Raw genomic sequence first — 27,281 nt, 5'->3', positions numbered from 1 at the left:
CCTCTATAGATATTTAGCACCATTGTTTTCATTTGTGATGAGATTAGGTCAACACCAATTTAACGAAATACATGTTCGTAATTTATTTCTTATTTATATATATACCTTTATATATATATAATTTAACAACTCTAACATCAAATAGATATTCGTTAGTAAGCACCACTGGCATACGCCGTGGGGCTGATGGGGCTACACCTTCTCCCGAATTTTTTAGAAAATAGAGTTCAAATGGCAGTTGTGAAGAACTCGTGAAAATCAGAGTGGTAAATGCACCTCCTCTTCTAAATATAACCCCCGATTATCATTTTTGCCTTTGAACCACTTTTAAAACTAAGGTTGGAAATGGTAATTATGAACTGTTTTGTAGTGTATCCCATCCCCCTCCTAGAACGCAGCTACATAATATCCAATTCCAATTCCCTCCCCCCAGTAAAAATCCTGCCTACGCCATTGGTGTGCACTTTAATCTGTTGGAAAAAATTACATCTGGAGTTATGAATTCTGGAACTTACGTACAGTCACCGGCAATAAGAAGAGGACGCCTAGATCCTGAAATAATCTCTTCCCTGCAAGGCGCTATGTGTGTTGCCTAAATCTGCGGTTGTTGTAGAAGTTACCATTGAAAATTTGCTATTGAAATCCACTTATCGCCCTAGAGTTGGGCAACAAAGTTGCAGGGAAGCGAGCATTTGTGCATTTTTATTGATGGTGACTGTACGTGTATCGATGTTGCTTTTTGGTGTATAACAATTATTTTATTACCAAAAAAGTGCTCTTTAAAAGAAATCACTTGGTGTAATTGTGTGAGAAAGAGTCCAGGGGAAATTATATACCTATGTCTCAATTATGATAAAATTAACTATTATGTGAAACTGTGAAACAAAATAGATTGGACGGTGTTTTGAAACTTTTTGCATGCATTTTTCATTTCTTAGAAAGAAAGTAAATTAAAAATGTCTGGGACAAGGTGCTTCTTCCTGTGAAGCTTGAATTCAGTAGAAATAGCATAATTTCTTCATATTCTCACAACCATTAGATTGAAAATTTATTGTCAAGTGTTAAATACATTGATGCATTGTAGACGATATTTGGTAGAAAATTGAGTTGTTTGTAAATGTGTGAGTATGTTGATACGAAGATATTCATAAGCAGGCTCCAACGAGGTCCGCGTGGGAGCATCCGTCGACACAGCATCTGTGGAAGAGTTGGGCAGCGTTTGTAGGGGGATTTGTTTTTTTGACTTGTTTCAATTTCTGCTCCATTTCGAGAAATGGCCGCAAGGGATCCCACACAGGAAATACTTTCACTAGAAAAAAGGAAAAAAAACTAATTACATTTCCAAATATGGAAACAACAATGTGAACTAAAATCAAATGGAGAGTGGCCAGCAATAACAGCAAATATGTTACATTAATAACCGAATAATGATTCAAATTCTAGGTCATGGCTGTTTTATTTGTCATACTGACGTGAGCAAAGTAAAGTGATAAATACGAAACAGAAAAATGGTTAATTGTCTCAACGCAAGTGCGAAAGGTGCGGATTTCGATCCTCGGTAGGTAACCCCAAAGTCTTGATATTGAGTCAACATCAATGCATAATATATAGCGTTAAAGTTATATATCACCAGGGATAAGTACACACGCGGGATTTACGAAAAGGTCCTACTTAAACTTATACTGAATATTAATATTAAAAATATGTCTTCCAAGAAATGGTCTAAAGATAATATTGGATAAGCATAGTTTACACCGTAGCTACACCACATGCCATCATTTTCCTAAGTAGATTAAGTCTAATTTAACATGTACTTACTTTTTACTCAAGCTTTCGTCACATTATATGGCTTCATCTTACTTTACCCTCAGCTCCAACTTACCTTACCTTTCCCATGTTTTAACTTGACTATTCTTGTCTTATCTCCTGATGAAGCTACATGATGTGGTGAAAGCTTGTGTGAAAAGTAAGTACATTGCGACGGGCTACATGACATTCGTTCAATTTATTAATTTAGACCAGACAACAACGACTCAATAACTGAGTCTCAACGATCCTGAAACGTTCAAAATGTCATTAGTTCGAATTATTTGTATTGATAAACTTTGCCTGGTAACGCTGGTGACGCATGCAGATCGCTGGAGATTGAAATTTTATACTTTCAGATTTCAAACAGGATTTCAAATCATTTACAACTAACAATAACCACTTTCCATAACAACAGCATTAACCCAATTTACACATGCGAAATTCCCCCTTCTGAAAGAGAAGAATTATTCATTTAAACATTTTCACAAACAACCAAATACAAATGGAAGAAAATGCTGTAGTACGTAAATATGAACACAAGAAACAGTAAACTTATTTATTGAATTGAATTTAACACATATTTCCAGCGTATGAAAGCATCAACAATCTGTCCTCATTAAGTTAAGAGACGTGAAATAACTGTCGATACGTGATCGAAAAATTACCCATCATAGTCATTTAGCGTGCACCTTTAATGCTATATAAGGAATTACAAAAGTCCTAATTACTTCCTAATTTGACATAGAACCAATCTTGGACCATGCTCCTCGTTTATTTTGGCAAGTGCTATGCGTTTCTTGCACGAAAATAGATCGTTTTACGTGTGCACAGAGCCCTTTTCAGACATGGCGTCGATGGCCATTTTGTAAATAACGCATGGTCTGTGGCGTGTACTAGTACCGTTTCCCGTAAGATCCAACACACGCGAGATAGCTATCTCTTAAACACACTTTGCTTAAACGTAGTAAACACGATTTTCGAGAATTTTCTTCCTCTCAAAGTCACTTAAGATAATTTAATTTCCTCACCTGGTGTGTCGGGAACGAAGAATCCAGCACGCACGAGTCCACTCCTTAACTCTCTCGTAACCGAGAGCTCGATTCATTTTCAACGCTTTTTTCTGCGTTGTGCTTTTCACTTCATGCTATTATCTGCCGTTTTATCCTAACTGCAGATGTCAGATTCCTCCCGAAAGCACTGAAACCATTCTCCTTTCCTCCACTGTCGTGACATAACTCTGTTCACTCCATTTTTTTCTCCCGGAAGTCCCGTTTCGATCACCACGCACCCCTATCGATAACTACCATTCTCTTTCGCAGAGCACAATTGTCTTTACCAAACAACAATTTACATGATTTAGAACTCACACGTTATCAAATATGTGCATGCGTTAAAGAACCCATTGTAATGCTTATTAAGATAAACTTTTTGCTGTTAATTAACCAATGGCATCTAGACCAAAACGCTGTATATTTTATTATTTTGCGCCATAACTGCGAATTGCCCATGCGTGCAGTGACCGACACATCAAAATGTCCTTGTGCATAAGGAAACCGCGAGAAAATCGGACCTCAAACAAAGGAATTTACAATTCAAATGCGCACAACGGTCAGAGCCATCTAGCGATTCTTCGCGTAAGTATTAAAGCAACAAAGTTTTCATATTGCATAGGCATTCCACCTATCGTGAATTCTCTGCACTAGACGAGTTCATCGTCTTAGGACCTGAGTTGGGCAACTTTACCCCAGCAACACACACACGAAACTCAAGTTTCCAGAATACCTTATGACAGTTCGTCATAAATGGCGCCCAACATAGGGCTGAACCCTCACACAATACTTTTGATGCAATACTAAAGTTAGACTTACATCAAATAAACATTCATATTCTACATATTCACTAATATACATATTTAATATATACAGACATATTACTTTATTGTTTACAATATGAAACATCCCGGATCACCAACTCTGGTGACTCCATCATTCTCCAGAAAGAAGGAACCCCGCATGTGTTTTGGCGTCTTGCAGAACATAGTGGCTTGTATATTTTTGGTTGGAGCAGGAAACAAATAAATGCCTAGGCCCGCCGCAACATTATACTTACTTGACTATTAGCCCGCCGCAAGCATAACCTAACTTGACCTTTACCACATCATACCTGCCCTCACCCGCAAACTAAACATAGCCCCCATGGAACTACCTAAACAACTTTTTATTTTGCTTCTGGATTCATTCTATCTGAGCAAATAACTATTGTAAATGTTTCACCTTATTTTGGAGCAATCAGGAAGATTTCAGGCTCATCTCGCATGCTAGTACGCCGCAGAAATTTCACCTACTTGGTCAACTCGCCCGCCGCAGGCTCAATCTCACTTTACCCATACGAGAAAATTTAACCTTGCACTTCCCCTACCCCATCTTTATTTACACTGTCCTTAACTACAACGTCTGATTCACAGCTAAACCCCATCGTCTGTAACATTTCATCCACACCTTCCAAATTCAAATCTAGTAATCTCTTCACCCACATTTTTACCTTGTCCTCTGAACATTTCCAAACTTTACAATTTTCTATCGACTGGTGATCCAATTTTTCTCCTGTCACACAATCTATCAATGAAAGCGTGGAATCTTTACTGTTCTTAACACAAAGATAAGGGCCGACAAAGAGGTCACAATATTTCCTTATCACCTTATCTCCGGTGCCACTTAAGATCTGATTCTTAACGAAGACTAGCATACCCTCTCCCACTACAGGTTTCACATCCATCTTAGCATTTTGTTGCTTCAATTTATTTTGCCTTTTACTGAGGCTAGACAAATTCGCCATAACTAGCTTGTCATTCCAAGTGACATTGTTAGCATCGACCCCCAGAGTCGGTATATCGGTCAAACTCTTTGTCATGTTTAATCTCAACTCCATTGGAGAATATCCTGTTTGTGACGAAATTGAACCATTCAGAAGGCGCAGAGCTTCAGGTACTCTTTCCGGCCATTTGTTATGATTGGAATTACAGAGTATTCTCATCAAACGGTTCAACTCCGAATGATAGCGCTCTACCCAATTTGAGCTCGGATGGTACACCGGAGTGTAAACAAGTTGTACCCCCCATGTTTTCATTGCATTCTGAAAAATTTTCGACTTAAATTGTGGTCCATTATCAGAAACTATCCTCTGAGGAATTCCCAAATGAACAAAGTACACTTTTGACAATTTATTCACAATGGTATTAGCATTGCTATTAACCACCGGGTATGCCACCATGGCATAATTGGGAATATACTTCGCTAACTAGTTGAAACATCCCAGAACCCTTTAACATGTTAAACTTACTAATACACAATATCTATATTCAAAATAGATCCCATAAAACTCAAAATTTGGTGTGTCAGATAGCCAGAAATATGTTTCTCTTACAAACACAATTCGATGTGTGGACAACTCAGCAACCTTAATTGCGACTGTGCAAGGAGAATTCACTATAACCAGAAGCTAAATCAAACAGATGACGACAACAGCTCCGTAAATACATGGCGCGCAATCACTGCCACCAAATGTACCACTACCATTTTTGTTATTAATCCTGGAACCGAACGAGGATACTCGCCTTAAGCAAACCAAAGATACGTTTTATATGTCTTATAATTTCACGCTGCTATGCAAGATTAATTGAAATTAATTTGTTTCCTCTTTAATACTGGTTACCATCGGGTGGCATATCTCAGATACCCCCTACCATCACCCTGTCATGTATACAGAGAAATCAAACCTATTGAATGTCGTTACTTAAACTCTCCAAAATACAGACTCCAGACGAACTTCTGTCAGGACTAAGCCGACACTAATGGCAAATGTCCCCTCGACACCCTATCGTTCTCACATTTTCTATGTGTGGAGACGTATTTTCCCCAGGACGAACAAATACAACATCTAGTGTCCCTGATGTTCCCTTGTGTTTCTTTAGAACGCCAATCAACACGATTCTACCCGAGAAATTCGCACAAAATTTTACAATGAAACTTGCATGCACATGTAACAACAAATTCAAAATGATACTGCCCACTTAAAAGCTGTTGGCTCCAAAATGATAGTGAGACTGCCTGACTTGTTAAATGCTCCCATTTCAAATTTTCCGCAACAGACTGTCCATCAGATATTTTTCCTGAGCTATAAACTTGACACTAGACCCCAACTGAACTGACGTTTCAAAATAAACACAAGTTAGTATTCAAATGACAATTATATTCAAAAATTTATTTTAAACTACCCAAAGACACATTCGTTATTAAATCCGTCAAATTAAATATATTATCTTTAATATTTACATTTTTTACAAAGCGAAGTTACTTTCACTGATTAAAGAGTGATGATCGCGCCGATGATCTCAACAGGCTTCATCTTTGAGCAATCATACTCAACCATATGCATCCCATGCCATTTTCTTCTGACATGAGTGCGATGCCAGATCATTCTAACCCTGTACCAAAGAGACAAAGCCAAGAGAAGACAAATACTCAAAATTTTCCCCCAAACTTTTGTATTGGTACTTTTCCGAGGAGACCTTTTTGTTCTTCTCTTCCTAATATGGCTTGGATGGAGGGACACTCTTCCTCCAGCAACAGTTCGACTTACTACCAAAGTTTTCTTGGGAAGTGAGTCAGTAGGTGACTTCATTTTAACTCTGATGCGCCTCCCATACCTGACTGAATAACCAGTGCCTAATTTCATGAAAGAAACGACACATGCCATACTGGCAATTCTTTTGGGCATAAGAACACGCATAGGACCACACCTAATGCAACTTCTGGGTTCGATTACTGAATTCCTCACACCAGTCTGCAATGGATAACCAACTACTGGTGTGGCTACGTTGTGTACCGAATGATCTTGAACTATGGACACTAAAGGTGAGTCAATACTATTTTCCCCAACAGACACAACAGACAGGATAGATTTGTTCTGAGATGATACTGAATTTGAGTGTAGACACTGAGAATCCACCTTACTTTCCGGACACCCTGTATCAACTTGCACCGTGTGGACACGCTTACTCAACGAAGATGAACCTAGAGAACCACTTTGTTTACAACCAACACCCAGCAAAGGAATTTGCAAGCTCGGTTTTGGGAAAGATGCATCTTTTGTGCAGAAGCCGACAGGGAAAGACTCGTCTCTGTTACCCGACACCCCAAAAGACCACTCCTCGCTTATCAAATATTTTCCTTTATTACCCTTGTGGTGTTTTTGCTCTAACGTTCTGTTTCGGTTCAGTTCGCTGGTACTCTGTGCATAACTTTCCGACCAGGAAGTCAGAGTGCCTGTGCAGTGGTCATGTTCGACCGAATGTGAAGTACACATGCAATTGGTAACCGCAGAAGAAGTTACACCACCATTCATCAGTTCAACTTTACTCCCTGACAAATCAAACTCCTTCGTCAAAGACTCATGCATTTTTTCTACCAACTCAGCCCTGTATTGTGATACTGAAAACGTGAGATCGTGCAGACCCTCACATGTTTTAATAACATCTTGCTGCAGCTCTAATATGCATTTACTGGTGCCCTCTAGATCAGACTGCAGTTTACCCACTACCTTACTTGTATGAGCTGCGAGTTCTGTTTTGAGTGACTCAGTGCATTCCTTATTCCTTTCCTCACTCTGTTTAATAAAGGCGAACAAGGAATCTAATGTAACCGGTTCCTGCTCCGTTGCCATTATTAATATTAGCTTTAACAACAGCAATTAACCAACTAAAGATTAACCTACTTGAAACCCAACAAAAAATTCAATAACGCAGCCCCTCTGCACTTGAGTCCCGTAATCTTGCGACGGGCTACATGACATTCGTTCAATTTATTAATTTAGACCAGACAACAACGACTCAATAACTGAGTCTCAACGATCCTGAAACGTTCAAAATGTCATTAGTTCGAATTATTTGTATTGATAAACTTTGCCTGGTAACGCTGGTGACGCATGCAGATCGCTGGAGATTGAAATTTTATACTTTCAGATTTCAAACAGGATTTCAAATCATTTACAACTAACAATAACCACTTTCCATAACAACAGCATTAACCCAATTTACACATGCGAAATTCCCCCTTCTGAAAGAGAAGAATTATTCATTTAAACATTTTCACAAACAACCAAATACAAATGGAAGAAAATGCTGTAGTACGTAAATATGAACACAAGAAACAGTAAACTTATTTATTGAATTGAATTTAACACATATTTCCAGCGTATGAAAGCATCAACAATCTGTCCTCATTAAGTTAAGAGACGTGAAATAACTGTCGATACGTGATCGAAAAATTACCCATCATAGTCATTTAGCGTGCACCTTTAATGCTATATAAGGAATTACAAAAGTCCTAATTACTTCCTAATTTGACATAGAACCAATCTTGGACCATGCTCCTCGTTTATTTTGGCAAGTGCTATGCGTTTCTTGCACGAAAATAGATCGTTTTACGTGTGCACAGAGCCCTTTTCAGACATGGCGTCGATGGCCATTTTGTAAAAAACGCATGGTCTGTGGCGTGTACTAGTACCGTTTCCCGTAAGATCCAACACACGCGAGATAGCTATCTCTTAAACACACTTTGCTTAAACGTAGTAAACACGATTTTCGAGAATTTTCTTCCTCTCAAAGTCACTTAAGATAATTTAATTTCCTCACCTGGTGTGTCGGGAACGAAGAATCCAGCACGCACGAGTCCACTCCTTAACTCTCTCGTAACCGAGAGCTCGATTCATTTTCAACGCTTTTTTCTGCGTTGTGCTTTTCACTTCATGCTATCATCTGCCGTTTTATCCTAACTGCAGATGTCAGATTCCTCCCGAAAGCACTGAAACCATTCTCCTTTCCTCCACTGTCGTGACATAACTCTGTTCACTCCATTTTTTTCTCCCGGAAGTCCCGTTTCGATCACCACGCACCCCTATCGATAACTACCATTCTCTTTCGCAGAGCACAATTGTCTTTACCAAACAACAATTTACATGATTTAGAACTCACACGTTATCAAATATGTGCATGCGTTAAAGAACCCATTGTAATGCTTATTAAGATAAACTTTTTGCTGTTAATTAACCAATGGCATCTAGACCAAAACGCTGTATATTTTATTATTTTGCGCCATAACTGCGAATTGCCCATGCGTGCAGTGACCGACACATCAAAATGTCCTTGTGCATAAGGAAACCGCGAGAAAATCGGACCTCAAACAAAGGAATTTACAATTCAAATGCGCACAACGGTCAGAGCCATCTAGCGATTCTTCGCGTAAGTATTAAAGCAACAAAGTTTTCATATTGCATAGGCATTCCACCTATCGTGAATTCTCTGCACTAGACGAGTTCATCGTCTTAGGACCTGAGTTGGGCAACTTTACCCCAGCAACACACACACGAAACTCAAGTTTCCAGAATACCTTATGACAGTTCGTCATAACATGTTAAATTGGACTTAATATACTTAGGAAACATAATGTATCAAGTGAACTAAGATAAACATATTTAGTTTTAAATCCTATGTATTTGGAGTCCCTCTAAACATTCAAAATTGCACGGATTACGAAAAGATCCCATCAAACCTTCGACTTCACAGGGTTTATATTGAATTTACATTCCTATAATTTTTTAACGGACATTGAGAGAGTGCAACATGTCGCTTTCTACATTTTTGACAACGCCGCATTCGATGGAACCGATTAAAACTTAAACTGCCCTATTAATATATAATTTTTTCACTATAAATGAACATGGACGAAAGTAATGTATTAGGTGGACCAAGATAAGCATATTTAGTATCAAATCCTATGCATTTGAGCTCCCTCTAAGCAGCCAGAATAGTGGCGGACATATGGTTGTCAACGGCCGTCATGGGCATCCAATGTATCGTGTTGTCTACAGTTGCGCGTTCGTAGAATCAGTTATAATGCCATAACATTCATATTTAACTTTAAAATGAATACTTTGAAAATATTTCCATCCCCCCAAATATTAATCATGTGGACTGAGATAAGAATAACTAAAATAAAATCCTATGTATTTTGAGAGCTCCGTGATCAAGAAAGCTGACAAAATGGCAAGAACGCAAGACACAGCTAATTTGAGATATTCAATATGGCCGACAAATATGACTGTTAATATTTACACAACGAATTGCCTTTTCAGTTTACATAGGCAAGTTTATTGCAAACCCTATGCTTCAGGTGGATAATATAAAATAGTGTATCACTATTTTGGAACATAGAGGACATAAAGAGCTGAATGGAGGATAAAATTGCATTTGAAAAGACATTTAGCTTTCTTTTTGTAGGAAGTTTAATTGACCAGGGTGAGGAAAGAAAGGTAATATGCCCTAGATCAAAGTTGTAGTATATATCTAATCTAGATAGGTTTTTACCTATTTCATTTATATCAACTTTAGGCCCTGCGGAACTGCATGCAGCCTTGACGGCCTCTCGGAATTCTCTCGCCGTACAGGTCTTCGTTAGAGATATGCTTGGTTTCAGGAGCGCCACACATAACACCAGTAGAACAAGTTTCTTCTGAAACAAGGAAACAGAAGAAAAAAATTGAGACAGCAATTTATAAAATTAATATTATATGTACTAACACATTTTTTCAAAATTCTAGAACATATAGACTAGCTATTAGTTCTGAATATTAGTGGCAATGGTTCTACATAAGCAAGCTTAATTAATTGGACATTATGCATTATCGAGCCCTAGTGCTCTAAACTATACTTATTCTAACACTATATTTCGAGAGAGTTCAAAGTTTAAAGCACTAGACAATAGATAATGCCCAATCAACATTGCATGCTATCATATAGCAATGCTGATTAACCGTTAGAAGATCATATGCAGAGGCTTCATGGGTGCGCAGATATTGAAAGATACATTTTTATCTTTTGTTTTACCTCAGTCTTTCTTGGTTAATGTCGGGAGGGTACATTCAACGTAACCTTCGTCTAATTCCTTCTATCCTGCATCCTGCTTTAGTCTGCACCGTCATAGTTAACTCAAGAGTGCGAAAATGTGGATGTCAGTGTAGGAACCGAGCACTTCGATGTTTCTCGAAATTTTGAGGGAGCGGCCTTTCCACCCCTTGCAGGTCATCAACAGGCAGGGTTGGGTATCGCCGTCGCGTCAAAACAATGCTTCCAGCTCGAGTAGTTTGTGACCAGATTGAAGAATGACCGCTTGTGTGGCGGTAAATCGCATATATGCAAAAAGTTACAAGTGGTCCCGAATCAGAATGCAATACACGCTAAAATAAGTACGTATAATGCTGGCGTGATGCCTATGTAGATTATCATATCTCAGGGCAAGTAGTATTATTCGCAGCAAATAACTATTCTACTATACTATTGAGACAACCTAAAACACGCAACGTGTTAGAAGTAATTATCTTCACAAACTGTACGATTTCGAATCGCCCATTATCTTTCTCGATTTCGTGAAGACCGATTTTGAGAATCCTCCTTAGCAAACGATGCCTCCGCGATGGCGCAGTGGTAGCGTCGTTGCCTTGTAAATAAGGGGTCCTGGGTTCGATACCCGGTGGAGGCACATAGCGGTTCGGATCCCACTTTAAACAGTAGGTCTAGTCCCGATTAGCCTTACTGTGCATAAAGTAGATTTAACTGTCTCAACTCCTTAACAAACCTTTCAAAGGATCAAAGCTTTTAAACAAGTAAACATCTAAGGAATAATTATATTCTCCTTGTGGTAAGGAGTCGTTGTCATCTAACAAATTTTATTGGTTTATTATACTGGTATTATTGAAAATATTGTGCCATACTAAACCTAACAACTTAACAAAGGCACATTGATTTCTTAATGAGGCACTTTTCTTGTGTTTCAGAGCAGGTTCAGTTTTGGAAGTATTACAATGCTTTACGGAGTCCGTTCGAAGAATTTTAAGAATATTGATGTTTTATCAGAGGGACCACCCCAGAATAAATATCTGTGGATGTTTTACAGGTTTCATCGCATTTAAGATGGTTATTTTCCGGTGCAACATGTCTGTTGCCACTCAGGCTGAAGAGCCTAATGACGCTGACAAAGTTCCGATTCATACGTGGCAGGAACGAACTCTGATTGGCACCATGTTGAAGCCCCAAGACCGACAGAACTCGAAGTGCTCGGATCCTATTGACATAAACTTTATTTTTAGACAACAACAATGCAGAAAGCATGATTTTGTTTAGTTTACATATTGCCACTTATTTGTGTTATTACGTTAACAGAGACGGGAAGGGTGGAGGATGATGGAAGAAAAGGACAAGAAAGTGATATGAAAAAGTCAGTGTTGTGTGTACTGTACAAGGTGCCTTCCCAGTATTTGCCTACGGTAGAGACACTTGCGAAAAACTCAGTCAGGTCGGCTAAATTTATTTAGTAGGAAATGCTGTTATTTCTTTGTAGTTTTGAGCACACCATCTCTAAAAATGTCCTTGACATACACGTGTATATAACTACTCGTAACTAAGCAATGTTATAGGCTTGAGTGTCCCACCCTCAAAAAATACCCTGACCTTCAGAAATATCACAGTTAAATTTCCATTTTTTATTTTCGAAATAACTTTTGAAGGCATATTTTTGAAACATGTATTTAAATTTATATCACAAATGGAACCACTAACAAGTGCGAAGATAATCCCTATTAATGCAAACGTGTTTTTGAAATGAGAGTACATACGTGTTAACGGCGTACCTTTGTAATCAACGAGTCCCGGGTACGATACCCGGTACAGGTACATAGTGGTTCATATCGCACTTTAAATTCTAGATCCAGTCCCGATTACCCTTTCTGTGCAAAAATCGGACTTAAGCACAAACTCAACAAATAAAAATATGAGAATACGGCAAACCTCACAATGTTTTAGTTCCAGAAGTGAACTGACCAATCCCACAGGCCACAGTTTTTTCAAACTTTCATTTCTTCATCTGCACGAAGGATTTCCCAGTAATTTTACCACTCTCATATTATAGCTAGGCATCTCAACAATTTCCCAAGGAATTCAGAGGTCGCTAACATCAAATAGCTTAGGCAGCAAACGAGACACCTTTCTCACGAAGGAAAAAAAAACAAAAAAAAAAAAACTGCAGCCACTCAGATGTGTGAGAGAAGAAATGCTGTCGTTACGTCTTTTACTGTTCCTTCAAATCCAAATCCATTGAAATGAAACATTTTTTCATTCAGGATGGATCACCAAATGAGTAAATATTCAATTGATGGCTGCTTGAAATTTTTTTCGTGTCTCTCTACCGAGTAACGTAATGGTGGAGGGTTGATAGTTTAGTTTATCAGTTTCTCTTTGCCAGTATCACCAGAAAGTGGAAACCAAATATTCCTTAGTGCTGTAGGAAAGTGTTGATCTTCATTTTCAGATGGGGCATGGTTTCCAAGAAGACGAACGTCAGAAATTGAACCGTGGTTTTTGTTTCACCCAGTTTTTTCAGCATCAAACCTGTATAATCCCACAAATATTTTATCCATTTTCTCCGTTCTGTTTCGCATTGTAACACGAATTATCCGAATTATTTCACTATTTATAACAAAACAACCAGTAGTACCGACTAGACATGTTGACAAACTATACAATGTGCGTCAGGGGTGCCCACGAGGGGGACTACGGCGCAGACTCCGCCATCGAGATTTTTTGGGGGCGTCTGTTCCCTTTCAAATAACATTCAATTCAACATTTTTATACATTTCTAAAATATATATAAAAATGTTACACCTTAAATGCACCATATTTAATCCATTAGATGAAGAAAAGAAAGTACTTAGGGGCAGGGGTACTCACAGGTGAGTTTGTGGACGCCCGTTGCGTACAGCCAATTGGGAGGGGGGGGGGTTATGATGAAAATTTGACGTGAACAATATAGCATTGGACACAAGTTACCATTGCTGCTTTATAATAGCAATTTCTGGACTTCCAAGGGAATTGTAAAGGATAATAAGGGGATATCCAACTCTTACCTATTGACACGTAGATTCTGGGGGGATTGAGACTTAAACGTTTGGGGGGGGGCAATATACATTTCTTGAATATCAGTGTTAAGTCTTAGATTACAGAGGGTATTTTAGTTAGGGGGGATTGAGCGTCAAATTGAGGGGGTATCCAATTTTTGTATATTACTATTGTCTAGACTCTAAACTGTTGCGAAAATTCTGGTGACTGAGAATTATTTGTTTTGGAGAAGGCAACATCCACTCTTCAACATAAACAATAAGTCTAAATTGGCACGGAAATTTTGGTGAGTATTAAATTTAAGGGGGGGAGCTAAAGTGTTAATTAAATCTTAGATTGTCGATGGATTTCTGTAGTGGGGGAAAGTTCGAATATTATAATTACGGGATTATATTTAGCGGTATGGTTTCCACACGTTTTTGGCGCCGAACGTGCGAAAGGAGGAGCTAGGGAAGAGTAAGTATCGCAGGGTTATAAGAAAGTATTGACATCCCATTGAATTAATTTTCTTGAAAGACTTCAAAGAAATGGATACAAAAATTTTCTTTCTCGGTTCGCTCGCAATATTGTATTACGATAATGCGTGTTTCGAATTTAGTAAAGTTTTATACTATATATATATATATATACTATATATATATACTGCAATACAAGACATGAACTACTTTCTCGGTGTTGATTCATAACATCACTTCTTACAATATATTGCTTATAATGTTAGTATTCTGCTCAATTTAAAGCAGGTGCATCATTTGGATGATGCACTTCTATTTGTCGTATTATTGTAGTATTAATTTCCTTTATGCTGTAATAATTGTACTAAGTGTACTACATATTGTACAGTAACACCTTGCACGTTACCCGATAAAACAGAAAAAAAATAATATCAAATTTCTTCGCATTTCTAACACCTTGTCGCAGGACAATTTTACTATAACAAGTGGCATTTGCACTGAAGATAGAATACACGTAATTATTGCTATGAATTACTAAAATAATTATATTTATCCCAAGCAGAGGGAGCGAATTCTTTGAAGGAGGAACCGTATTAAATTCTCGCAATTAGCTTGGGAAGGAATTAATAGCCAAGGTTCTGTAATGTCCCATGAAACAATAATTGAATCGGTCACACGGCTGCAGCATGTTATTTGGTTTGCCCAGGTTGAATTTTCTATCTTAAGTTGTGTAACAATTTCTGCTAAATACTCAAATTGTGTGTTATATAAATCTCATAAATCTATTCTCCATTCGCACTGTTTAAAGGCATATTTATATAATTTTACTTATTACCCATAACCAATCAATGTGCCAGCTTTCCATAATTTCGAATACTGAACTATTAAAAATATATGGACATTTTAACATGGTATTGTATTCAAACAAACAAGAATTAAAACTATCGGGGGGGATATGATGAACGATTTTGGGGAGGTAATGAATCCACGGTCTTGGGGTGATATTCGATTATAGGTTTTTAAAAGTAGGTTGCGTTCCAGTTTGGGGGATTCATGATTGTCAAGTTTGCTTGTTTTGTGTAGTGGGAGTGACATTCTTGCACAAATTCCAAATGATGAAATAATAGATAAATGATAAATTTGCAAGGTCCAGTATTCAGAAACAAAAACTTCCTTTAATATCTTCATACTAAAGTTTGTTTTAGCATATATTTGTCTTGTAAATAAACATTAATTTGAAAACGATACAAGCGTTCTACTTCTGATATTCTTTTTCAATGAGTAATCAAAAAACAGAGCAAAAAGAGTAACATGGCTTACCATTCACGTGATTGTCTGAGAACTTAAGATTTCTTATTTCGTCATAAAAATGTACTGTGTAAGCTGTGGTTCAATAAATAGGCTACTATTAATTATTTTCTTTCTACAAAATATTAAGTTTTCTTAGTGGAAAACAATTGTACATTTTGTTCATATACATGTTACAATAAATGAGAATAAGAAATAAATAGTAAAAGTCAATACGTGTCTTTACTTAAATTCATATAATTATCTATTGTATTTCCAAATATGCAGTGTATTTGCTCTTAACAGAACTCGAACATTGTTATTTCATATAAATTTAAGCAGATTATAAATGATAATTCATCTTATGACGTTAAATATGTTAAGAGTTATCTTTATATCCATACCATGTAGTTTGATGTGGCAATTCATCTCTTATCCCCTGATTAATGGTAAACCTTGCTCATACTAGACGCAAAACAGATCATCGAGTTTCCACTTTGCACTACAGAGTATTTGATGCGATAGTGACATGTTAGATGTAGAAAAGGAATAACTCAAGTGAAGTGTTCATTAAAGCTAAAAATATATATATCCGGAAACACTGTCCTAATTAAATACTTTACGTGGATTATGACATGAACATGGGTGAGGGGTGCTTCATTTTCTTTTGGGTGGATGTTACATTGGCTTTTGGGATCTGGCGGACACAGAACCTAAAAGGACCTTATATTTCATTTTACAGATTTTGATAAATAATTTCCACGGTTGAAATGAAATAAAGTAACTATTATGGCATTTTGCGACGCTCCATAGGGCGGTAGTTTTGGAGGAGCAGGAGGAACTACAATGGAAACTGAACGGTGAAAGCAAATAAAGATAAGAGGTGACAAAAATAGGAGACGACGAAAGATAGGAGGCGGTGAGTGATAACCTTATTTTGTTTTTCAGATGTTTACACAGTTGGGACAAATTTTAAAAATATATTAGGGTATTTTTCATCACGCATGGCAAAGCAGTGACAACAACGGTGAGCTGTGGGGGATGGGAATGATGGGCTAACAACCATCCCAGTCTTGACTCTTTCCCCCCCACCAGTAAATAATAATAGACAAATACATACTATTTGTTCTCAAATGGGCATTTTGTATAGTATTTCGGTCTATATTAAATATGACTCTCATTCCAGATTATTCCCACCATTACTTCAGCCTCCTCACTTTTTCATTTTTTCATATGATTTCACTGTGGAAAGATCGTAGGTGGGAGGGCAGCAGGTGGCATGTGCCCTGGACGCTGAAACTTGGTGGCGAAAATTATTTACGTGAACTACAACTACCAATCTTAGTAGCTTGCAAGGGCGGGTTAAATGGGAGGATCTTGTAGGGGACTCAGGAGACTATCGAATTCTCAAGTGCCTTATTTTCTTTTCTTAGTTATTGATAAATTTGCATAAATGCATTTTGGTATTTTATGGCACTTGCTAAGGCCGCAGTAGATTGGAGAGAGGGGCCAGTGAACATTTTCATTTTCTTCTTGTGGGAATTTTTCATATGTTGCACCCACCAGTCATTTGCATATTTCCTATGTGGTTGGAGCGAGACATTACTATCGATCTACAGAGGGGGTTAAAGTGTTACGGGGGTGACAACCCTAACTTGAGGATCTTGGGGGTGCGGGGTGTGCGATTGTCTTCCTTCGAAATGCCTTATTTCATATTTTTCAGTTATTAATACATAATTTGCGTAATTCATATACTGTGTGTGTCCTATAAATATCGGTATCGGAATCGAAAAGTATCGGTTGAAATTCATCTAACGATACCAGCCGATACTTTTTCGTCATGTTGGTCTTTCATGGGGTCCACAAAAATGCTGCGGGATAATTTCGCGAAATCTGGAAATTATGCAAGATTCAAACAAACTTTATTTTTCTTCTGTGCCAATTTTCCACGAAAAACTGTATTTTGTGATTACATAACATCTATTTTCATATCCTTAATTTAATTCTTGAATATTCTAAAATAAATTTCTTGGTAAATTGATGCATGCAATTGGAGAAGAATATTTACACACTAATATTGATTAATATTTTGAACAAACTTTAAATACCGTAAAACCTAGTTAATCCGAATAACGATATGCCGGACATCGCTTAATCCGGACAGGCAAAAGGCAAAAGGCAAAGAAAAAGAAAAAAAAGAAAATGAAAGCAGAATTCAAGGTTTTAAATGTGGCTATAGATAAGTCAAAAAGAGAACTTCCCAAATAAAAGGCAGTCAACCACTGATGAAATTCTCTTTCCCGCAGACTTTGTAATGTACTGTATAGTGTATTTAGTATTTAGGCCTATGCCCTTTAAATACACCATAATAAACGTGTTTTGTTGCTATAAACGGAGTTTTAATGCACTTTCTACTGTTCTTTTAGGTTATTTCAATTAATGCGGACTTTCGTTAAACCGGTCAACTTATCCCCCCATTAGTCCGGATTAATGAGGTTTTACTGTATTACAACTTTCAAATATCGGTATCGGTTGGAATCGGTAAGAGTAGCGGCATCGGTATCGGTATTGGTTCATAGTGCTATCTGTTGCTTGAGTTTGTGTTTAATCAAATAACAAAGCCCACTTTGTGCACAGACAGGCTAATCGGGACTGAACCTACAGTTTAAAGTGATCCGAACCACTATGTGCCTTCACGGATTGAATTATTATATAGAAATACTGATGATTACAAAACTAACACAGAGCGTTGCAAGAACATATAACTTCAAACTGAAACAGTTGTTTTGGAGGGAAATGCTCCAAGCACTAAATAATTTTCAAACAGGGAAGAGAGAAGAAACAGCATCCAGAGGGGACAATTCGCTCCGTTTTCCTACAAATACCATTCGGTTTTAACTTTGGCTCAAGCTTTAGTTCAGTATGATTTTAAACGAACTTCTCTGCATTCGCTCCGAAATTTTCCTATGATGTAGTGTTTCGAATCTGTTTTGTTTACAGGAGAGTAAGATATCATCATCACTCGGTCACAAAGTTGTGATTCTGTCAATAGATATCATAATATACATACACAGTTTGAAAGCCCTATACGTGTCACTTATAGCGACATTTGAAAAATAGTTTGAATCCTGAGGATTTGAAGTGAAAGCATTTTGTATGGGGGAAATCACTTTTTGTTCGTTGCTTTGTAAACAACGGGTCACGGCTTCGATACAAGGTGGAGAAATATAGGGGTTAGTTTTACGGATCATACTTTCAACTGTAGGTTCAGTCCCGATTAGTCTATCTGTACATAAAGTGTACTTAAATGAAAAATTCTAACTCAAGTCACGTCTGTTGAACTTAAATATCAAATTTATTTTGCTTTATGAGAAATGTATTTCTGGTAATATAATTTGAAGTAACATAGGTACTGTTTTGTGGTTCACGAAATTTAATATGAGTGGTGTGTGCACAATAAACGTGGCAGCATTTTATGACAGGACCGTTGATAGGTGGGTGTGAGAGGGAGGTGGGTGTTGGACGCCAAAACTTGGGGAGGGGACGTCATATAGACATCCGCCCCCTCCGAGTGAACGTCTTTTATCCGCCACTGACCTCGCAACGTGAGTTGATGAAAGTGATGTAGGGACACTTACTTTTTTTTTGCCCATTCAAACAAATGTTTACTTGCCAGAATATAAATATAAACTAATAAATGGTCTCGTTATGGAAATATAGATAAATATGTACTAACGTGTGATTATGTACCAATATCGCATTGTTTTCTTTTAGAAACGCCTATCATTAATATTGCATCAACATCATTTCCACTATATATATATAGTGAGCTGGAACATGAAGATTGTATGCTATGTGTGCACGCGCTTGCGGATGGTGAGTCAACCTGTCCACTCCCCACCCTACCAAATACTAAAAACTAGATAAATAAATGCTCTTTAAACCCATGTGCAGATTTTTGTGTGATGTGTTTTGGGATATATATTAATTGTGACTGCCCCCCTCCAGAAAATACTTCACTCCTTTATCTGATTCCCCACTATTTTATTTCTGGGTCCGTTGCTGGACGCGTTGCTTGAATATATTCGATGCAAAGTTCAACTTCATTGTGGAGTTATGGAAAGAAGCAGAACATTTACATTTTTATCAACACCATTGCAGTGTTCTCTTTCTTACACAACTCGCTGAGCCGTTTCCTCATCGTGTCGCCTCGGCCTGTTGGTCGCGCATGCGTAGTGAATACTTTTTTCTTATTTTTTAAACAGACTGAAAGGGACCTTGTCGCTTGTCACTTCGGTGTGAAACTCCCGTGTCGGGCGTCACTCCGGTCTGAAAGCTGAAGCTCGTCACAAATATTCAGCAGTGCTTGGAGCGAGCAGCGCCATCTTGAGGGAAATGTGCCTGCCTTCAACCTTACGGACATCTACTGCTAGCTGAGTCAAGCTAGGAACCAGTGTGCAATCACAGCCCAGAACGGTTATTTTGACAAAATCCTGTTTCCCTAATTGCTGCTTTGGGGAGGGGGAATTTTAACGTTGTCGGCTCTTCCCGAAGATTGGCAATTTGACCGCGAGTTCCTTGGCAGGTAAACGCGGCAACAGAGGGTCATTGCCATAAAGGCGGCCTCCACGCCGGTAGATACCGCGATTTCACTTCTAATATTACATTCCGATGATGAAGATGATGATAATAATAATAAATAATAAAGCCATTGCTGTACCCGAGTGTGTTTAGTGGTTCACTCAAGGTCTTCCTACAGAGCTTCGAGACCCTACCTGAACAGAGATATTTCTTTCTTTTGGAGTGTCCCATCACCAGTTCATCTAATCACCATTCCGTCCTCTGTTGCAATTACACAAAAGTAACAAAAATGCAAATTAAAACATTAAAAATACAAAAATAATAATACAGTACTCACCATTGCATAAATAGAAATCGTATTTGCATATTCCTAGTTCAAACTCCTGGCCATAAAAACCACAAAATACACTCAAACTCCAAACTGCACATTGATTGGTTCCATTCCGTGTCTCTTTTTTATCTTGCAAGATTCACACTTATGCAACACTGGCGAACCAACCCCCTCGGGAAATTTGAAGAGAGGCTTGTATCTGCCACGGAGTGCTGAGGAGCACTGCTTTTTAAACTTCCGTCCTACCACACTCTCCATGTTGCATTGCCATGTGGAAGTTCATTCACTCCTCACCATGACTAGAACTATTACAAGCATTCGTCCTTCCGGAGTTGCATTTCGTTGAGGTAAGCATATTTTGTTATATGTTTTCTGTTTTGTGCTAGATTTGCTCCATTCGGTAGTCTGTTCTTTCAACAGCAGTGGATCAGAAGAATTCATAACACCAGTCAAGTAGGTCGGATTCACCTGCCCGGTTTCACAATTGGCATACCAGGACAAGTCGCTTTCCTAACTATAATTGCAACAATATTTTCTTTTTGCAATTATATTTAAATTGAAATTCATAAACTTTGGAGCCAAATATAGTTCAGGTCACTAATGACGTAAGCACCTACACTAACAGGGACAGTTTTCACTGGCGTATGGAGGATTTTTTTTTCGGGAGGGTCTGGAATTGCTTTACTTGGAGGGAGTGAAATACTCGACAAGATATTTCATAATTTTAAAACATTTCACTGTCAAAAATGGCAATCAGCGTCATTTTACGGGGGGTTTTCACTTGCCACTTTGTTTTTTCCTTGAGTTCTTCACCGCATTTATTCGGAAATGTTGATTTTTCTCAAAATTTCGGAGAGGGCTGTAGCCCCATCAACCTCACTGTGCGTACGCCAGTGACAGTTTTGTATGGAGGGTCACTGCACTAGTTCAGTCACTGTACTACTTCAGTCACTGTGCAAATTAACGAGTGGGATGCCGGAGCCCCCCCCCCACACACACACAATTATCACCGACAAAATAAAAAAAAATAGTTTATCCCTGCCAGGCATGTTTTTATCCCCCTCATATAAACGAAATTGAAAGCATATAGTACACTATTTCGTAACTGTGTTACAAACCCAATTCACAAATCATTCGTGTCCATTAACGATCCCAGTCATCAAAGATTTCCCTGCCAAAAAGTATGCAGCCTTGTGGATTAAAGAAGGACATACTTCTGCAACTGACCAACCTTACCGAGCCGAGGCAACAGCAGGCTGTTTTCCACTTACGTTTTCGTGGCATATTCTGATATTTTAAACGTATTAATTAAAGTGTTCACAAGAAAGTTTTACGTGGGTTAGATGAACATTGTGTTTTGAACTTGGCAACAGAAATTTGGACAAGTTGGACAGCATGATGAAATTGATGAAGGGACACTTACGAAGAACAGCAAATATGTAAGAAACTACGTGAGTTACGTCTTAAAGTCACTAGACCAAATTCTTAGACAATGATTCCCTCCATGGAATGGTTTTTGTTTCGTGCCTTTAGAGTCAAGGATTAAGAAGATGTGTAGTTTAATACAGAGTCATGTGATTCTCTGTATTTTACGTGTTGCATTAATTCTTATGATATTGATGAGAACGTAATACTGCGGTGTTCGTTCACTTGCGTTTGTTACATGTTGTTTTTGTTGTTTAAAAATGTATGCACAAATAAGTGGCGATTACTTATCTAAACTGGTGTGGGGGGACTAACATGAACAGTTTACCTACTGCAATAAGAGAGAATCGTATTGAAAATGGAATTCGAGCAGATGATTCTTGATTAAAATTCTTGAAGATTTAATACTTTGATTGTCTGTCTGCACAAGCATTCAATTGAATTGAATTATTGTTTTTAGCCCGTTTATGCACATATAGGCTACTCGGAACTGGACCTACTCCTTAAGGTAGGATCCAAACCACTGTGCAATGTGCCTCCATCGGGTACCGAACCGGGACCCCTTGATTACAGTGACATTTTGCTTGCACAAGCTTCGATTACTTTCATAAAATTGATCATTTGGCTCTGTGATTTTCAGATGAAAGTAAAGTCATACCACTAAAGCGTTTGTTTCATGGAACTGAGCAAATAGTCGAAGTTGTTAGCACAACGTGCTACGCCTTACGCCAGGGATCCCGGATTCAAATTTTGGTCTGGACATGGGTGTTCTTAGTGAATGTCCCTTCATCAATCCCATCATATCATCACTCATTCTCATCATCGCTTCGCAATTAGCCAAACGTGGCAGAAAGGTGACTCTAAATAACAAAACTTTTAAATAGGTTTATATAATTTTCAATTCAGAAAACCATCTGTCTGCTTTTGCTAATGTGAAAGCGGCAGAAAGCAGGCACGTATCTACAAATATGTTTCGTGGGGGGTCCGAACCAAGTGTCTCAGGAATAATAATAATAATAATAATAATAGTAGTATAATAGTAGTAATAAGAATAATATTTAATTTAAAATTATTATATTAAATCTAATTAATACTAATTACAATACATAAATTGATATTATATTATTGTTACACGAATAGGTAAAAAGACTGTATAAGAATAGAGATATAACAGCGCATATTCATTACGTAGCTTACCTGTAGTTAAGATCGGATTAATTTACATAAAAACAAGTGACCTGGCAATGAAATTAATATCAAATAGATTAATAATTGAATATTTATCGAATTACATGAAGGATGTTACATGTAGTAATATTTTATGTATATTATTTTGAGTAGTAGTGTACATAAATCTTCTTTGCAATGTCATTCAAAGCCGTTTGATCCCAATATAATCCTTGCCTTCTAAAAAGTTCAGAGGAAATTATTAACCATCGAATTTTAGTACTTGGTAAGTCGTTTTTGTTCTTCAAAGCCGTATGATTCTTATATAATCCTTGTCTTCCTATAAGTTCAGAGGAAATTATACAACAAAGACTAAACGAATATATTTTTCATTATTTAATTTTAGTATTTGGTAAGTGTATGGGGAGGGGGGACGGGGGTCCGGACCCCTTGGACTCCCCCACTAAATACATTTTGGCAGCAAGGGACATGAAAGAGGCAGAGTATTCTTCAGTATAACGAAGCAAATGAACTATATCTTTAGTTTGGTCTGAGTTTTGGTTTAAAGTCCATGTTATACATATTAAGGATAACCGCGACTGGACCTACAGTTTAATGAGGGATCCTAACCACTTGTTCCTCCACCGGGTATCGAACACGGGACTCAATGAACTATGTTGTATCATAAGGAGATCAACATGCTTTTCACGTAATTCACGTCCATCATCTTGTACTTGAAAGAACTAGCTGATAATATTTGTGAATGAATTAAGAGTTTGAAATGTTTTTACATTTCTTTCAAGTTCAGTGTCTGTAGAACTTCACAAGAAGAAGGTTGCATCACTTTGTATGTGTCTACAACTGCTTTCATGCGTTTAAAGGAATTGCCTTGTTGTGAGGAAATTTTGTTTACCATCGGATAAAATATTGATACTGTGAACTAGCTCTCTCGGTTATTAAGACTTTGGTCAGAACCAGAGTTCGTCAAAATGGTGCTTCATTTTTTATATATATATATATCATCACAAGACTTTCAAAATATCTCTAAACTTCCCTTTAAGAGTATGGCAGCGTCTGATCTTCCTGTTTAAATTATGAATAGCGCAATGTACTTCATAAGTTTGAATCACTGGCGTATGCAGGGGATGCTGATGGGCTACAGATCCTCTTGAAATTTTAAACCAAAATTTGAAAAGATAGGAGTAAAGAACTGAATTACTAAATTTTAACCCCCTAAAATGATTCCAGATTACCATTTTTGTCTTTGAACAACTTTTGGAACGAAGGTTAAAAGTAGTAATTATGAAATATTTGAGAGCTTTTCACCAACGTAGGTATGTAATATGCACTTATACAATACCAGCCCCACCGAAAAAAGATCCTGCGTACGCTTGCGGCTTGAGATGCAAATTGCTGCGTTCTTTCATGAATGTACACAGATTTACCAGCGAGCGTTTTAATATTAGCTTAATTGTGTTAAACCTTGCATAATTCACCCCACCTGTATTCCTTGCTTAGGATAGTGGGAAATCGTGGCATAATCTCTGAAGACGTACATCTATACGGAACACCAACTTTGGGTCTCTGCCTGCAACGGGCCAGTGGAACAAAAACGTAAGTCAGGAAAATTCATTACAGGCTTCAGCACATTCGGGACTCAAGTTACCCCGGGTGCCCGGGGACACTGCCCCCCTTTCCACAGCCTACTTTCGTATGTGGTATAAATAAGATTGATTGATTTAAATTTTTTGAGTGCGTCGGTACATCAGGCCATTTTGCACCCTTCAGTGAATGTGATGAAATCCCCTTATATAAAACCCTTACGTCAAGTTTAATCATTTAAACATAGTGGTGTGAATTTGTCCACTTGCTTTTAGGAGAAATAACTGTCGGTTGCCTCACTTTGCAACCACAAACTTCAACTGTGAATGTGATGTTGCAAGTAAATTAATTGGAAAAAGTCTTAACGTTTTTAGTTTCTTACTTACTTATCAATTTGTACACAATCATAAACATTGTGATTTATATGAAGAATATGTTTGAAAATATTTTTGAATTTTTCATCAATCGGAAGAGTCGTGATGGTCTACACCGCAGTGCGTCTAACTGCCACGCAGAACAGCTCGGTTCGATTTTCAAGGTCGGCGATTTAATGTGGTAATTTTCCCCGCCTTGTCCCCGCATAAACTTGCTCTGGGGCTCACCCAGCCTCAAATCAAATCAATACCTGGGAGGAAGGTAAATTCGGCTGGAGTGTGGTGCTGATCACATCACCTCCAAAATGACCTCGATCGAGAATGTGTGGGTGTACCCACAGATCTCCTAAATGTGCCTACGAAACATTGTCCTGTATGCAAGGGAATTTTATCTTATTATCAACCCATACCGGTGAGAGTTTTTCATAAGTAAAACTTTACGTGCTTTATGGGCTTGAGTAATGTCTATACCCTATCTCGGGTATCTCTGGAGCAAAGTTACAGTTAATGTTAGAGAAGGGTTGAAAGCGAATGGGCGGAGCGAATCAGTACGCGTTGATGTAAAATACTGGTAGCGGTAGTCTATTTTCCCCTCCATGCAATTCCGTTCACTCTCACGTGATTATTGGTCGAGACCTCTTTAGACTCTACTTGCGCAGAGATTTGGTTTCATTTCATTTCACAAACTATTGTCATGTCGTACATTTCTGGGTAGAAAGTAAACTTCAAAATATTTTCTCGAGTTTTGAAATATTTCCATGGGATAAAATGCAAACAACCACACCCCTCTCAAATAGAATCATCTCCCGTAACCCATCATTTTAACAAAAAATATACTAAACAAGTATTATCCGGAATAGAAGTTTAAAATAAACATTCCTTTTGCCAAAATGTAATTTTCTATAATATCTTTCATTGAAATAAGTACCGGTAATTGTGTTATATTATCTGTCTCTAATTCCCATTATAAACATAAAGTTCCAATCTGCTCCATATCATACTTCATATCAACAATTCCCTACGTAACTGAAAATGAAGTCCCGCTATAGATACATTAACAAAACAAACAAACAAAATCCAAATTTTTGCAATTTGCTACAATCGCGAAACGTTAAATCACAAATACAATTGTCTTCAATTGGGCAACCAGTATACCTATCAAAGTATTTTTATTGTAGAATATTGAACGAACACAGAAATCGTGAAAAATTTACAACTATCTGTTGCATATACCGACCATGGTGATCTTCAACATCTGCAATCTATGACAATCTCATATTAAGAAAGCAACTCACTTTATTCGTTGTGGCTTTCGAAGCCTATGTCAGTCAGCAATGATCGTCTATCTTTAACGTAATCCACATTATCCATCACACAGGAATTAAATAAACACGTTCTAAATCTATTCCTCGAAACGTCGGGTACAGAGTACAGAAGTGATCTAGAACATTTCTGCACCTCGGACAAACCTACAAGCAATTCAATATTTCTAATATTTTCACTGACAGTAGAAGAATTTCTACTTACCATTTCTGTAGACTTGATTACTACCTGTGGACAAGTAACTGCAGACTCCTATTTTCCCTTAGCTTTTATATTTAAAAAAATGCCCAATTCAAATTATAATTATTCAGTGCAAGAATATTCAGGCCTCTAATTTTTTCAACGTCTTAAAATTTCTTTAATAATTATAATGCATCGTAATAAATCTAGCGATACAGAAAATTTTGTCCATGCTTTATTATGAAGCTATAATATTCCGTAAAGCCAGATAGATATGCACCTTGTTTGGCATAGTTCGTATTACTATTTTTTCACTTATAAAATAATATTATATATTCGTTCTGTGACAAAAATATCACGGTCCAGAGTGAAGAACTTCATCTGTTTCTTATTATTATCATTTAAAACACAATAGTTTTATGATACTTTTTATTTGGACTTGGTCTTTTGAAATTATGGAACATAGAAGTGTTGCGCTGAAGACAGTTATATCAAAAATAATAAAATTCCTCGAGCGAGAAAAATAATATCAAATTTTTCATATTTTAATTTTTAAGCTTGTATTAAGAAGATGAGATTTGTTATTTGACCGTGAAGCGATAACGAATTTTATGTGATTTCTTTTATTTTCTGTACTAGAAATGGAACTAACAGCGTTATCTGTCGTTATTTTTACGAAGACACGTGAGCGTCTTCTACTTGAGCTGAGGATGATACCCAATTTATTTATCGATAGACATTTC

At 37.5% G+C, this 27,281-nt stretch overlaps 1 protein-coding gene across 1 annotated transcript; it reads right to left on the bottom strand.

Annotated features, from left to right (window-relative positions):
* Positions 1–1,013: 1,013 nt before the first annotated feature.
* LOC145978276 (uncharacterized) lies at positions 1,014–26,701 on the bottom strand. The gene is made up of 3 exons (XM_083110798.1): positions 26,563–26,701; positions 10,232–10,376; positions 1,014–1,309 (listed from the first exon to the last, which is right to left on the bottom strand). The coding sequence occupies exons 1-3, from the start codon at positions 26,563–26,565 to the stop codon at positions 1,146–1,148; spliced, it is 312 nt and encodes a 103-aa protein (XP_082966924.1). The 5' UTR covers positions 26,566–26,701; the 3' UTR covers positions 1,014–1,145.
* Between the last annotated feature and the right edge of the window lie 580 nt (positions 26,702–27,281).

This window comes from Lepisma saccharinum, chromosome 1, assembly GCF_977018435.1.
Source record: "Lepisma saccharinum chromosome 1, izLepSacc3.1, whole genome shotgun sequence".
NCBI classification, from domain to species: Eukaryota; Metazoa; Arthropoda; class Insecta; order Zygentoma; family Lepismatidae; genus Lepisma; species Lepisma saccharinum.
This window is presented reverse-complemented; position numbering and strand designations above follow the sequence as displayed.

Bases quoted from the DNA above. Each gene is read 5' to 3' on its own strand.
- LOC145978276 (XM_083110798.1), bottom strand. The intron at 1,310-10,231 runs GTAAAAACCTAT...CCTTTTTTCTAG, and splicing joins AGTTGATATAAATGAAATAG to TGAAAGTATTTCCTGTGTGG.